Here is a 14,401-nt window from a genome sequence, read left to right as displayed (position 1 = left end):
TCAGATGATCTTTGAATCAGTTTAATTGTTCCTTCATTAATGGGTTAAATACATCTTCGACACATATTCAATCTATACTTGAATGTCATGTTTTTAGCTTTTAAAAAACTCTACTATGATGTCTTGTTTTGACAAAAATGCAAATCCAAAGTTCAGCAATTCCGACAGATTCTTTTTCCTCTTAAAGTTAAAGTTAAATTGGATACTCTTTATTAATGCACTGCTTTTGTAACCAGAACAGAACAGTAATTGTTGCTTTTTAAAAAATAATTCAGGCCAGGGCCCACCTAGGAGGTAGTCTGGGCTAGAGAGATGGAGGTGAGGGGGCCTACTTCAAGTATCTCTTCTCAAGAGATAGTGTTCTCAGGTCCTTGGTCACTGATCTTAGCTTCAGGTCCAACATGCATTTCTGAACATTCTCATCTTTGGGGTTAGCACAGACACGCTGCTCCCTTTTGGTGATGAAGCTGGGGAGCAAAGGGGGGAAAGATTACAAACAGAGGAGGGTTCAGCAAATGGGAATGGGGAGGCCCATCCTCCCTGCCCCTCAGATTCCCACTCGGCCCAGCCTGTTCTTTCCTTTCTCTGCTGCCAGGAGCTCAGTGGCCCCTCTCTGAGACCCTCCCTCAGGCTCCGAGACTCCCTTAGTGACTCATGGAGTTTCCTTGGGCAGCGTCCCTCCTGCTCTCTCCTTCCTTCCCTAGCTTCCCTCTTCCCTGGGAACATCTCATACCTGATGGATCCTAATGAGGACATAAGCCTCAGCTGACCTGGCAGGATCCAGAGGGTGGGACTTTTCTGGACATCCATCCATCAGGTGCCTCCCCCCACACCCCCAGACATGGCCAGTGAGCTTGGCACTTACATGACAGCAGGCCGGGAACATGCACTGGTCGTTTCTACATAATCTTTCATGAATACACATCGGAATTTTACTTGGATGTAAGAGGTGCAGCAGTCAGTGGGGCGGTGAAAGCCTGCTGCAAGAGAAAGGGTCACTTAAGGACTGAGTCTGAGGAAAACTAGATCCTTTCCCCCTTTCCTCCTGAGTACTGGGAAGGGTAAGAAGGTGCAAGACTCGAAAGTGATGTTTTCCTTCTCTGCCAGCACTTGCTGGTGTCTCCTTGCTTCACTCTCCCCAGGGTTGAGCTGTGTGTCGGAGGGCATCCAGGCGGGGCCACAACAGAGCAGGACCATTCCTCCCAGAAGAGGAAGGGTCTGAGGCCTGCAGGGGGCATCAGAGAACACCCCTCCCCCCTCCCCCAGATGAGCCAGCTCTTGGGACAGCCAGGTGGAATAGAAGTCATCTACGGAAGAGGCCACCTGTAGACCCATGGCCCATCCTGAAATTCCTTGGAGATGTTCACCACCCATAGGACCCTCCTCTCCCCCCAGGCCCTGTAAACGAGGTAGACCGAAGCCATTGAGCAGATATATATATACCATAACAAAACTTTACCTCGGTGAGACATGAAGTATTTGTTCTTCAGGTTCGGCATCAGGTGTTCTATTTGAGAGAAACAGTAGAGAAGGGAAGAAAAATTACTGGGAAGCAGTTGTTTCAACATCTCCATCTATCTCATTCCTCAACCCCATCCCCTGGTAGGGAGGCAAGGATGCTGGACCACTGGACCAGACCTGCCTCCAGACCCATTTTCTCTACCAAGTCCCTGAGACTTTTCAGGGAACGTTTGAAGAAGTTTGAGACATGAAAACATTCTATTGACTTGAATACAAAAAGCAAATTGCAAATCCAACACAAATAAATCAGTTGATTAGCTACATAATGTGATACGGTCCACAATGCTTTCTACACATTTTTGGAATTCACAGGACTCTGGAAGCAGACAAATGTTTCATTAAATGATTTGGTGGTACAATGTCACCCAAAGTGAAGTGAGGCTATCTACAGGCTTTATTTACTCCTTTAACATAGGAGTAAATGTGTTTGCTGCAGAAATATTACTGTGTTTGGTTAATGTGTCTCTCAGACTCTGTCTGGGATGTTAAGTAACGTCCAGGTATGTGTTACCTTTTAAAATATATATATTTTTAGAATGTGATAAAATGTACATAATATAAAGTATACAATTTTAATCATCTCTAAGTGTACAGTTCAGTAACATTAAGTACAGTCACATATTGTGCAACTCATCACAATCCATCCATGGAACTTTTTTCTTGCAAAACTGAAACTCTGTACCCGTTAAACAATAACTCCCCATTTCCCCCTACCCCATCCCCTGGGCCACCGCCATTCTACTGTCTGTCTCTGAATTTAACTACTTGAAGTACCACATATGAGTGGAATTATACTATTTGTCCTTTTGTGACTGGCTTGTCTCACTTATCATTATGTCTTCAATATTCATCCATGTTGTAGCATGTATCAGAATTTCCTTATTTTTTCAGGCGGAATAATATTCCATTGTATGTATATACCCTGTTTTTCAATCCATTTGTTTGTCAGTGGACACTTGGGTTGCCTCCCCCTTTTGGAGATTAAAATTCATGCTGCTGTTAGCACGGTTGTACAGGTATCTCTTCATGTATCTGCTTTCAATTTTTTTGGGTATATCAAGAAAAGGAATTGCTGGGTCATATTTTATTATCTTTTTAAAACCTGAAAAATTCTGCATTCCAAAATACATCTAGCCCCAGAGATTTTGATAAGGGGTTGTAGACCTGTACTATGCTAATTAGGCAAACACAACTAAACTTTTAGTTCATTTCTTATATAGTTACATATGAATTATATTAAATGAGGCATGTGCACACACTTCAACACGCTTGGTATGATGTGTGTGGGGCTTGCAAAATAAAGTCTTAAATGACATGTCTTTCCATAACAGCTTGCTAACTAGCTTGTATCCTAATGCCACCACTTATGGCTGTGTGATCTTGAGCAAATTACCTACGGTTTCTATGCCTCAGCTTTCTCATTTGTAAAATGAGAATAATAATAAGCAAAACCATATAATTTGCTGATAGTCTACCCCACAGCATTGTTAGGAGGATCCAATGTATTAATATCTGTAAGACACTTAGAACGGTGCCTGCTTTCACACAGAAAGGACTAGATATTTATTTGTTAAATAAATAAATAAATGTGGTTAAGTAGACTTGGGTGAGTCACTCGCCCGGCTTGTCCAATTTCCTCCCTGAAATGATAGTTTTACACCAGAGGGTATATAATAACTCTAACATCATAGAATTCTATACCTCTTTCTACAGATTTACAATTTTACTACAGTTCTCTTGATGTAGCTGATAATAGTCCTATATCAGCTAAGAGAAAGTGTCATGTAATTCTGGCCATGAAAGGGAGAGAATTGTTTCCCCAGGTGGGACCAGTCACCTGTATACAGTTTTCCCCAGGGACCGAAGGCTGCAGGGAGAGGTCTATACCTACTGCTGCTGCTTTTAACCAAGTATCACATCCCTATTGGGACAAAGGTGTCCCTCTGCGTCTCCTCCCTGGACTGAGGGTCACCATCCACCTGCCCACCTGTGAGAAGGCTCACTGAACTCACCAGCTGCAGCCTGGGCAGCAAGGATGAGGCAGGAGAGGGCAGCTATTGAGGTCTTCATCTTCCCCGTGCACAGCCAGTACCAGCCTGAGGACTCCTGGGCTCTCTGCTCTCTGACTCCCCCAGACCCCAGCTCTGCCCTTGTATTTATAAGAACAGGGGACCAGGAAGTCACAAGGCGGAGGTCAGAATGCTGTTCTTTGGCTGAATAACAGACAACACACTATTTCTAAAAAAGGGAACAAGGCTGGGAAGGTAACAGGAAGTAGAGGGCAAGGATGACTTGAGGTTTTCCCAACTGCCCAATGGATACAGGCAAAGGGAGGGACTAGTTTATGAAGGATACTTCCTCTAGGAGGTTCACTGAATACTTTAACCAGAATTTTTTCCTCGGGAGTTAACCCCATTCAAGGGCATGAGCAGCCTGTCATCAGGGGTGACCAGAGAGGATGCTCTAACGTGTGAACCCGGTCATGTTATCCCTCTCTTTGTTTCACCCCCACATCCAATCCATTAATAAATACTTTTGGGTCTACTTTCAAAAATGTGTCCAGAGTCTTATTATTTTTCACCACATCTACCCTCTCCATCTTGTCCAAGCCAACCTTATCTCTCACCAGGATTCTTGCAAAAACCTCCTAATTTGTCTCCTTCCTCTGCCCTTGCCCTGTTTCACTTCATTATCAACATTGCAGCCAGAGCGATCCTGTTAAAATATAAATCAGATCAAGTCAATCCTGTTTAAACCCCACCCATGGCTTTTTAATCTCCCCAGTGTAAATCCCAATCCTTCTAAGAGCCTACAAGCCCCTATGTGCTCTGGTCCCTGTTTTCTCTCTGTTTTCAGACCCTATTACTTCCCCTCACTCATTCTACTTCAGTTATACAGGCTGGTTCAGAGACCTTTGTTCCCTCTGCCTTCGTTACTCTTCCCTTAAATTACTGTATTACTTTCTCCCTAACTTCCTTCAGCTCCTTACTCAAATGTTATTTTCCTGGTTAGTCTTTCTGGGACACTCTATCTAAAATTATAATCTCCCTCTGCCCAAATTTCTTGTCTTAATTTTTTCTCCTGTGCACTTAACACTATCTAATATACTGTATACTTTACTTGTAAATCTTTTAATATCTGTCTCTTTTTCTAGAACATAAACTCCATGAAAGCAGGGATTTTTGTATCTTTGTTCCTAGTTTAGATTCCCCTGAAAGCAGAGCATGAGAACTATGGGGTGAAGCTTGATAATTTGGGAAGTATTCCTAGGAGCAGGAATGAGAGCCTGGACCAGTTGGTGGGGATTAGTGTTCGATTCTGCTGGGACTTTTTGAAGTGCCTTATGAATGCATTGCAGAATATTTTGCCTGGAGGAAGAAAGGAGAAACATTTAGCTCCTGGCTTTCATCCCTGTGGCATTTTAAAATATGGCCACAAATTCGTTGACGTGCTTTTCTCTTCAAACAGTGGGGTCTCTGTTTTCTCGTCTTGAAGCAGAGAGGGCTTGTGACTGGTTCCATCAATGGAGCATGCCATGTGACCTCTGAAGCTAGGGTGTGAAAAACCATGGGGCTTGAACCTTGATCACTGGGGACACTTGCTCTTGGAGCCCTGAGCCACCATTTAAGAAGAGTGACTAGCTTGAGGCTGCCATGCTGTGAGGAAGCCCAAACTACGTGCAGGTGTTCTGGTTGACAGTCCCAAATGAGCATAGCCTTCAAGTTGTCCCAGCCTAAGTGCCAGACATGGGAGTGAGGAAGCCTGTAGATCTGCACTGCCCAATATAGCAACTACTAGCCACATGTGGCTACTGAGCACTTTAAATGGGGCTAATCTAAATTGAGTTATTCTGAAAGTATAAACTATACACTGGGTTGCAAAGACTTAGTACCCCCCAAATGTAAAAGCATCTCAATAATTTTTTATATCGATTACATGTGGAAATGGTAAGGTTTGGGATATATTGGATTAAAGAAAATACATTATGAAAATTATTTCATCTGTTTTACTTTTTTTTTTTTTTTAAGCCATGCCACGTAGCTTGTGGGATCTTAATACCCAAACCAGGGATTGAACCTGGGCCAAGGCAGTGAAAGTGCCGAGTCCTAACTACTGGACCGCCAGGGAACTCCCCTGTTTTACTTTTTTAATACGGCTATTAAAAAATTTAAAATTCCATATGTGACTTGCATTGTATTTTTATTGGACAACACTGCTCTAGATGGTTGCCCATCCCTTTGAGTCATTTCTTGCTAATTGTGTCTTCCCAAGCATGCCCCAGGCATCATCAGCAGAGATGAGCCATCTGGGCTGTGCCCCGTATGAATTTCTGACCCATAGAATTTGTGAGTAGAATACAATCGTGGTCATTTTATACCACTAAGCTTTGGGTGGTTTGTTACACAGCAATAGATGGTGGGGACAACCCTTCACTGGCCAGTGGTGGATCACAAATATTAAATTCCTCACATTTCTGGTTTGCTAATGCATGTGTGTTATATTCTATCATGATTTCCACAGCTCAGGATCAGAGAAAGCCCCAGGGCAGGAAGCTATAGAGTTATGAGGCAAGAGACCTGCATGAAGCTTGTGTAAATCTAAGAAAGTGATGGCTGAGCAGTGGCTGAGTTAAAGGGTGAGTTTGCAAGGATGTGAAGTAATACACAATACGGTCCACCCTTTGCTTCCCTCCAATGTGTTTGTGCCTTTATTACGTCTAATCCATCACAAAGCCTCCTTCAAGATGGTTGTATTAGTTCTTCCAGGTTCAAAAGAACCCATACTGTGTACTCATACTAGTACATCTCTACTACCCACCCCTGCCTTCTCCCCAGGAATCCAGCAGAGCCTAATGTTGCAGGGATGGGAACCACAAATAGATGACTGGGAATTATGGAGAGGGGCCAACCCCTTGGTTCCTGAGTGTTTTAGCCACTGGCGACAGAGCATCATCTGACAACCTTTGATTCAGTGCATATACTGAACTCTGGGAAGGTCCCAACCCTGAAGTTTGTTGTTGCCTCAGCTAAATTATTAACAGCCCACCATTCTCTTGATCTGGGTGATTAAGTATATGCTAATACCAGTGGATCCCATATACCCACTGACTCACACCATTTGCTATAAAATGGATCCCCTGACTTGAGCCATCTTGTACAAACACCATACTGAGTGATCAGACATTCTGTAAGTCCTTGGACCATTGGCAGAGGTACTGCTGGTAGGGAAAAAAACCCCACATCTGGAGTACGTGTCAGTCTTGCAAAGGTTGGATTGTTCTCCCTTGCAGGGTGGCAGAGGTCCAAGATAATCAACAGGTCACCATATGGCTGTTTTTTCTCCTTGGAGCTGGGTGCCATATTGAGACTTGACATCTACTTCTGCTGCTGGAAGGTTAGGCATTCAGCAGTGGCAATAGTTAAAGGGGCCTTGATGAGAGAGAGTCCACACTATTGGGCCCACGCATAGCCGCCGTCCTTGCCACCATAGCCAAGGGCTTGCTGCACTAGCGCTGTCGTGACTGAGGGAAGAGGCTGGCTGGCTTCCATGGGGCAAGTCATTCTATCCACTCGCTGACTTTCTCCTTTGTTGTGGATGTTACCCAGTGACTTCCAAGTCCCTGTAGTCATGAGTCCTTGTCCAGTACCTCCAAGTTGCACGTGCCTGAGTACTGAATAGATTCCTTCAGGTCCTTTATGTCAGTATCAGAGAGTCCCTGATACAGGAAAAGAGTGGTATGCATGATGGCAAGGTGAGGTGCTGTCAGATTATACCTATGTGGAGCTGGACAAGGCCTGTGCAGGACTGGTTGCTGTAGTGGTGGCCAGAGTAAGAGATGGCACTGACAGACTAGAAGTGGTGTGTACAGAGGTGTCTGACACAGTACCGAACGAATGTTGGTTCAGCAAAAGAAACGGTGAAGGCGCAAATGTCCAATTTCACAATATACTGCCGTTTCTTGACCTCTCTGGTATAGAAAACATTTTGTGAGTAGTTTTTGTGTACTTCCTGAGTCTTTTATTGATTTTCCTCTCCTCCACCACCAAGCAGCATTGGTGACATTTAAGAATCACATCAGCTCTGTTTGCTACTTAGCTTGGCATAACCGAGGGAGCAGGCTGTGCATCTCCACATCAGCTGCTCCAGCCTCAGCGGTCTTCCAGAGCTGATGATAACAACAGCCAATGCTTCTTGAACACTTACTACGCTCCAGGAACTGTGCTTTGGGCAGTTCCTTTGAGACGAGGTGTTTGCTACGTGAAGCACTCACTATAATTATTTCACAATACTGCTTAGGACACCTGCTAGCTTCTTCCCTTAGAGATACCAGATATCTTGTCATCTCTGCCTGTAAACACTGCTCTTGCCACACTCCAGTATCTGGGCTTGCACAACACATTTATCTAGCATAAGCTGAGCTGCCCTATCCTATTACAAAGTTAGCATATTTGAGCTAAGATGTCCCCTCGCTGGGGTAGCTCATCTTTTTTCTCAGACCTGCACTTAGTCTACGGGAATTTTCTGCTGTTACTTTCAACTTTGCCCTCCCTCCTTTCTCATCACTCCATGTGTTATGTGTCTGCATGCTGGGCAGGTCTTGAAATCTGGATGGTGTTCCATGCACAGGTCCCTTTTCAGGAGAGAGGCCTGAAGTTGTGGTTCTTCCCTGCATTGGTTGCTGTTCCTTGAGTTTCCACGTGAAACCATCCCAGGTGTCTGGCCTCATCTGATGGATGTGTGGTGAGCAAGAAAGGTCCTTTGAGTTCAGGTTGTTGTCCCAAGCAAAGGTGAGGTAGTGATCTAGTTCTCTCTCAGGCCAGGTGCGCATCCCACTGGGAAAGGCATTCTGGGGTATGTGATCTTTCAACCCCTTCAGGGCCACAGAAGAGAGGCCTTGGGGCTGGGACACTTCCTTCCCAAGAGATAAAGCGCTGCACAGCTGTGCTGGGTTTATTGCCTCATGTGGGATTATCTTTCTGTGTTCTGGACTCAACGCGTGCACCTTTGTTTTGCCTAAGCTTGTACGACATAGGGCACCAGGCCAACCCTCCCACCACCTGTTCCCAGTGGGGAGGGAATGGGACCCTTCACTTGTAGCCCAAGAGGGGTTGCAGATCATTCTCCTAAGTTGGCTGCAAGATGGTACCCAGTGCCTGTGGGGAGGAACGACACTCACTGTTGAAGCTCATCTTGCTCTGTCTCTTCTCTGCGTGAGTAAAGTATCCCATCCAGCACCTGTGTAAGTTGTGTCCTTTGTGGCAACTCTGGCAAAAACCATGCCGTAGGCTGACATCCTGGGACAGCTGCTCCTGGTGGCAGACAAGAGGTATCACCTGCCTAACACGTCCCAACTTTCAAAGTGCCAGGACTGGTACTCCTTTAAGACCCAGACAGGAGGGGACTGCGGCTGGACCCCATGCTTTGGAGCATCCTTCATATCGCAAACACACACTAAATAAATTCATCGGAGAACACAAAGGAACCTCTGTCTCTTGGGATGTGGTACTCAGGGCTGGCCTGGCATGACCTTCAATACTAAACATCCACTCTGGTGACAAACACAGTTCATGACTCAAGGGAAAATGCTTTCCCACCTCTCCTGCCCTGTGTCTTTGAAAGGCTGTGCGTCTAAAGGCTGTGAAGGCTGATGGGTTGCCACAGCCAGCACTGGAGGCTGACACCCCTTTGGACTGCGGGGAAGATTTGAACCACAGAAGCCTTTAGGTGAGAGAAAAGGTAAGCCAGCTAGCTTGTCAAAATCTTTCCTCGCAGATGGTATGAACACCATACGTTCTTGAAAAACAAGCAGTTCTTCCCCGGCGGTGCTCCATGTTCATTTTCTTGCTTGTTTTTGTGCTCCGGTCTGTGGCGATGCACTCCCAAACTGGGGCTGTATATGCAGTAGCTTCACAGGGCTGCAATATTAAGCAATTCGTTGTACTTTTAAATCTGTTTGTTCGCTCTTTTATAAAGTTCAAATATTGGCACACCTGACATAGAGGCCTCCTTATGGATTCTTACCCTGGGTCCTGTAAATGTTAGGGCAGGCCTGACCAGGACCCAGAGAGACAGGTAGCTGGTGAGGTGACTCCTGGTCTACACCACTTCCTCCGTGTCCTTACTGTAAATATCTGTGTTTGGAAATAATCCGTGTGTACCTCTTCCACCCTTGTGTATGATCTTAAACAGCCTCATTATTGTACATGGGAAAGCCTTTCTTTTTAAGTACTAAGGGGAATAAAATATCCAACCCACACGTCTTCTTGTTTCTCCTGATGTCTACAAGACTGGGCCCACGCCCTCCTTAGAGAAACACAACAAATCTGAAGAATAGCATTCCATTCAAGAGTCCACAGCTTGGGCTTCCCTGGTGGCACAGTGATTGGGAATCCGCCTGCCAATGCAGGGGACGGACACGGGTTCAATCCCTGATCCGGGAAGATCCCACATGCCGCGGAGCAACTAAGCCCGTGTGCCACAACAACTGAGCCTGCGCTCTAGAGCCCGTGAGCCACAACTAATGAGCCCGCATGCCACAACTACAGAAGCCCGTGTGCCTAGAGCCCGTGCTCCGCAGCAAGAGAAGCCACCGCAATGAGAAGCCTGCGCACCGCAATGAAGAGTAGCCCCTGCTTGCTGCAACTAGAGAAAGCCCACGCACAGCAATGAAGACCCAATGCAGCCAAAAATAAATTTTTAAAAAAATGAGAAAAAAAAAAGAGTCCACAGCTGAAGTCTGTTTTATAATGTAGAACTGAAACTGCTCTGTGGTCACACATGGATGGGGGTCCTCAGATATCTTCTGACCATTTCCTGTATGCCTTGGTGATATCAAGTCAAATAAAGAGATTTCTGTTTTGTACAAAGCACTTCTCCTAACTCTAGCTTGGCTATTAGAGATTAGGTCTTGGTTTCAATATTTGACTTCTTCCTTCCTTTGGTAGCTTATGTACAAAAATGACTGCAATAAATGCCCCCACCCCGTATGCATACCCTTGGGAAGTTGTTTCTGATACTGACTCTGGTCTTGGCTATGTGACTTACTTTGGCAAATGAGACAGTAGAATGTGTGATGCAAACAGAGACTTGAAAAGTGCTGGCCCATTGAGACTTGTGCTAGTTTTCTGCTGGGAACCTTTATGCAATTATGTGTACCAGCCCATAGTAGCCTCTTGAAGGTTAAGCAACCACATGGAGAGCTGTCCCAGCTGAGAGGTCATCCTAGACCACTGAACCCCAGCTGAGTTGCCTCAGACCAGGAGAACCACCCGTCCAACCCACAGAATTGTGAGAAATAATAAATGCTGGCACTTAAAAGCAGTTTTAGATTCATAGCAAAACTGAGGGGGGGTATAGGGGTTTCCCTCATACCCCATACCCCCAAAAGGCACAGCCTCCGCCATTATCAATAGTCCCCACCAGAGTGGTACATTTGATACAATTGGTGAACCTAACAGTGACACATCATAATCACCAAAGACCATAGTTTACATTACAGTTCACTCTCGGTGTTGTACATTCTATGGGTTTGGACAAATGTATAGTTATGTGTATCCATCATTATGGTATCATAGACTATTTTCACTGTCCTAAAAATCCTCTGTGCTCTGCCTACTCATCTCCCCTACCACCCACCTACCCCCAACCCGGCAATCACTGAGTTTTTACTCTCTCCATAGTTTTGCCTTTTCCAGAATGTCATATAGTTGGAATCATGCAGTATGCAACATTTTCAGATTGGCTTCTTTCACTTACTAATATGCTTGTAAGATTCCTCCCTGTCTTTTCACGGCTTGATACCTCATTTGCTTTAGGGCTGTCTGGAGGTACCACAGTTTATTTACCTGTTCACCTACTAAGGGACATCTTGGTTGCTTCTAAGTTTTGGCAATTATGAATAAAGCTACTATAAACATCTGTGCACTGGTTTCTGTGTGGACATAAGTTTTCATCTCCTTTGGGTAAATACCAAGGGGCATGATTGCTGGATCATTTGGTAAGAGTATGTTTAGTTTTGTAAGAAACCTCCAAGTTGTCTTCCAAAGTGGCTGTACCATTTTGCTTCCCCACCAGCAATGAATGGGAGTTTCTGCTGTTCCACATCCTTGCCAGCCTTTGATGTTGTTATTTTTCCAGATTTTGGCCATTCTAGTAGGTGTGCAGAGGTATCTTGTTGTTAATGCTTGGTTTTTTTTTCTGTAAAGATTTTTTTGATGTGGACCATTTTTTTAAAAGTCTTTATTGAATTTGTTACAATATTGCTGCTGTTTTATGATTTGGTGGGTTTTTTTTTTTTTTTTTGGCTGTGAGGCATGTGGGATCTTAGCTCCCTCACCAGGGATCAAACCCACACCCCCTGCACTGGAAGGTGAAGTCTCAACCACTGGACCGCCAGAGATGTCCCAATGCTTGTTTTAATCTACTAAATTTGAGGGTGATTTGTTATGAGTAAAAGCTAACTGATAATTTCCTCTTTGGGCAATGGAGATTGACTAATCTGTATAAGTTTCCTGAAAGTAAAAGTAATACTTCCTCATTCAAGAGGAGGCTTATTGCTTTTTGTTGTTACAGAGGTAAAACAAATAATATTAACTGTTAATCCTTTTTAAAGTGTGCAATTTAGTGGCATTTAATACATTCACAGTTTGCGTAACCATCACCTCTGTCTACTTCCAGAAGATTTTCACCACCCCAAAAGGTATTTCCTACACCCAGTAAATAGTCACTTTCTTTCTCTCCTCCCCCAGCCCCTGGCAACCACTAGTCTGCATTCTGTCTCTCTGGATTTGCCCATTCCGGATGCTTCGTATATAAATGGAATAATATTATATGCTGCCTTTTGTGTTTGGATCCTTTCATTTAATGTTTAATTTCATGTTTTTAAGGTTCATCCAGGTTGTAACAGGGATCAGTACTTAATTTTTTTATGACTGAATAATATTCCATTGTATGGCTCTATCTCATATATTTATTTATTTATTTATTTTATTTTATTTTATTTATTTATTTTTGGCTGCATTGGGTCTTTGCTGCTGCACTCGGGCTTTCTCTAGTTGCAGTGAGTGGGGGCTACTCTTCATTGTGGTGCGTGGGCTTCTCATTGTGGTGGCTTCTCTTGTTGCGGAGCACAGGCTCTAGGCATGGAGGCTTCGGTAGTTGCAGCACACGGGCTCATTAGTTGTGGCTCGCGGGCTCTAGAGTGCAGGCTCGGTAGTTGTGGCACACGGGCTTAGTTGCTCTGCGGCATGCGGGATCTTCCGGGCCAGGGATCCAACCCATGTCCCCTGCATTGGCAGGAGGATTCTTAACCACTGCGCCACCAGAGAAGTCTCTCATGTTGTTTATCCATTCATCATTTGATGGACATTTGGGTTGTTTCATAATTTGTGGATATTATGAATAGTGCTGCTATAAACATTATGTACATATATTTATATGAAAATATGTTCATAGATCAGGGTAATGCTGACTTCATGGAGTGAGTTAGGAAGTATTCCTTCCTCTTCTATTTTTTGGAAGAGTTTGACATGTTAATTCTTCTTTCAGTGTTTGGTGGATTTCACCAGTGAAGCTATGTGGTCCAGAGTTTTTCTTTGTTGGGAGATTTAGGCTTATTTCTTTTAATTAAGCTAGTACTTGTTAAGAAGCCCTACTGTAAGTGTGAGTAAAGATGGTTTTATTCTAGTTGGGGTGGAGATGAAGAGGACTGAGAAAGTCCCTGCCATCTAGAGCTGTGAGGCCTTAGGGCCCAGTGAGGATTTCAGAGGAAGGCAAGAGAGATCCCTTGATTAGAAGGAGGAGAAAAATGCATGAAAGGGATGGCATTTGAACTGGGTCTCAAAAATTGGACTGAGACTGTATCCAATTTTAAAAGGCAAAGAAAGAAGGAAGAACGTTCTAGTCAGAGGTAACTGCAAATAGTGGTAATAACGAAGAGTTGTAATAGGACACAAACCACTTACTGTTTTGAAAATATTTTATCATTATATCCTCATTACAACCCTGTATAATAGGTACAATCATCATCCCCTTTTAGGGATGAGGATACTCAGGCACAGAGTAGTGAAGTAATTTGCTCACACGGCTAGAAAGGGGCAAAGCTGGGCTTCAAAACAAGGTCTCCTGATACGAGAGCTCACCCTTTCAGACAAAGGCATGGAAATGATAAAATGTGACGCACGTTTTGGGTGTGTGCACACCACGCACATAATGTAGAAATGAGCACAAACATTTAACGTGGTAATACTTGAAGACAATTCCTTAAAGTAGATCAATACTTTAAGACCAAGAGGTGTTTTTTGTTTGTTTGTTTTTTAGAAAAAATAAAGTAAGGAGATTTACATCTGTTTATTTCTTTCCAGCAACCTTCTTTCTTCTGGAAGCTCTGCCCTCCTTCTCTGAGGGAACTTCTCTGCCCATACAGCTGTTAGTCCCACGGGGCTCTTGTCAATCCTTTGTCTCAGGTGGGGACCCACCTCCCAAGCCCAGCAGCTGTGGTCCTTCCTCAGTAGTTCTCAGCTTATAAGGAAGCGGGGAGGCAGCTCCGTTGGCGGGGCGGGGGTCCTGTGGTGGTCTTGGGGCATCTGCAGAAGAGCAAGTGGAGTCAACCCCACAGTGCTGAGGAGTCCTTTGCCCTGGGACTCGTTTTCCCTGAGCCACCCTGGCATTTGCTCTTTTTGAGTATTTGGGGACATAAGCCAATAAGCTATTTTTGTTTTTCTCTAGGACATTTAATGTGGGCTTTCTGTCACATGGGACTAAAAGTAAAGGAGCTTCTATCCCCCACTCCTGGACTCCTTCTTGTGTCCTGCTCAGGGTTCTGACCTGCCCGCCTTCACTTCTAAGCTCCTGACCTGTCAGAGGCCCAAATGAAACCACA

At 44.5% G+C, this 14,401-nt stretch overlaps 1 protein-coding gene across 2 annotated transcripts; it reads right to left on the bottom strand.

The window, feature by feature from the left end:
- Positions 1-168: 168 nt before the first annotated feature.
- On the bottom strand, positions 169-3,637 carry CCL15 (C-C motif chemokine ligand 15). 2 transcript variants are annotated; one of them, XM_060134778.1, is made up of 4 exons: positions 3,534-3,637; positions 1,460-1,507; positions 866-980; positions 169-467 (listed from the first exon to the last, which is right to left on the bottom strand). In XM_060134778.1, exons 1-4 carry the CDS (start codon positions 3,589-3,591, stop codon positions 329-331), a joined length of 360 nt encoding a protein of 119 aa, XP_059990761.1. In that variant the 5' UTR covers positions 3,592-3,637; the 3' UTR covers positions 169-328. The 2 variants fall into 2 exon arrangements, with proteins under 2 accessions (XP_059990761.1, XP_059990762.1); XM_060134779.1 differs by having other exon boundaries at positions 866-977.
- Positions 3,638-14,401: the final 10,764 nt, after the last annotated feature.

Source organism: Lagenorhynchus albirostris, chromosome 20 (assembly GCF_949774975.1).
Source record: "Lagenorhynchus albirostris chromosome 20, mLagAlb1.1, whole genome shotgun sequence".
Taxonomy (NCBI): Eukaryota; Metazoa; Chordata; class Mammalia; order Artiodactyla; family Delphinidae; genus Lagenorhynchus; species Lagenorhynchus albirostris.
This window is presented reverse-complemented; position numbering and strand designations above follow the sequence as displayed.

Bases quoted from the DNA above. Each gene is read 5' to 3' on its own strand.
- CCL15 (XM_060134778.1), bottom strand. From the start codon at position 3,591: ATGAAGACCTCAATAGCTGCCCTCTCCTGCCTCATCCTTGCTGCCCAG. The intron at 1,508-3,533 runs GTGAGTTCAGTG...TCTCTCAAATAG, and splicing joins TGCTGCCCAGGCTGCAGCTG to AACACCTGATGCCGAACCTG. The intron at 981-1,459 runs GTAAAGTTTTGT...TTTCTCTTGCAG, and splicing joins ATACTTCATGTCTCACCGAG to CAGGCTTTCACCGCCCCACT.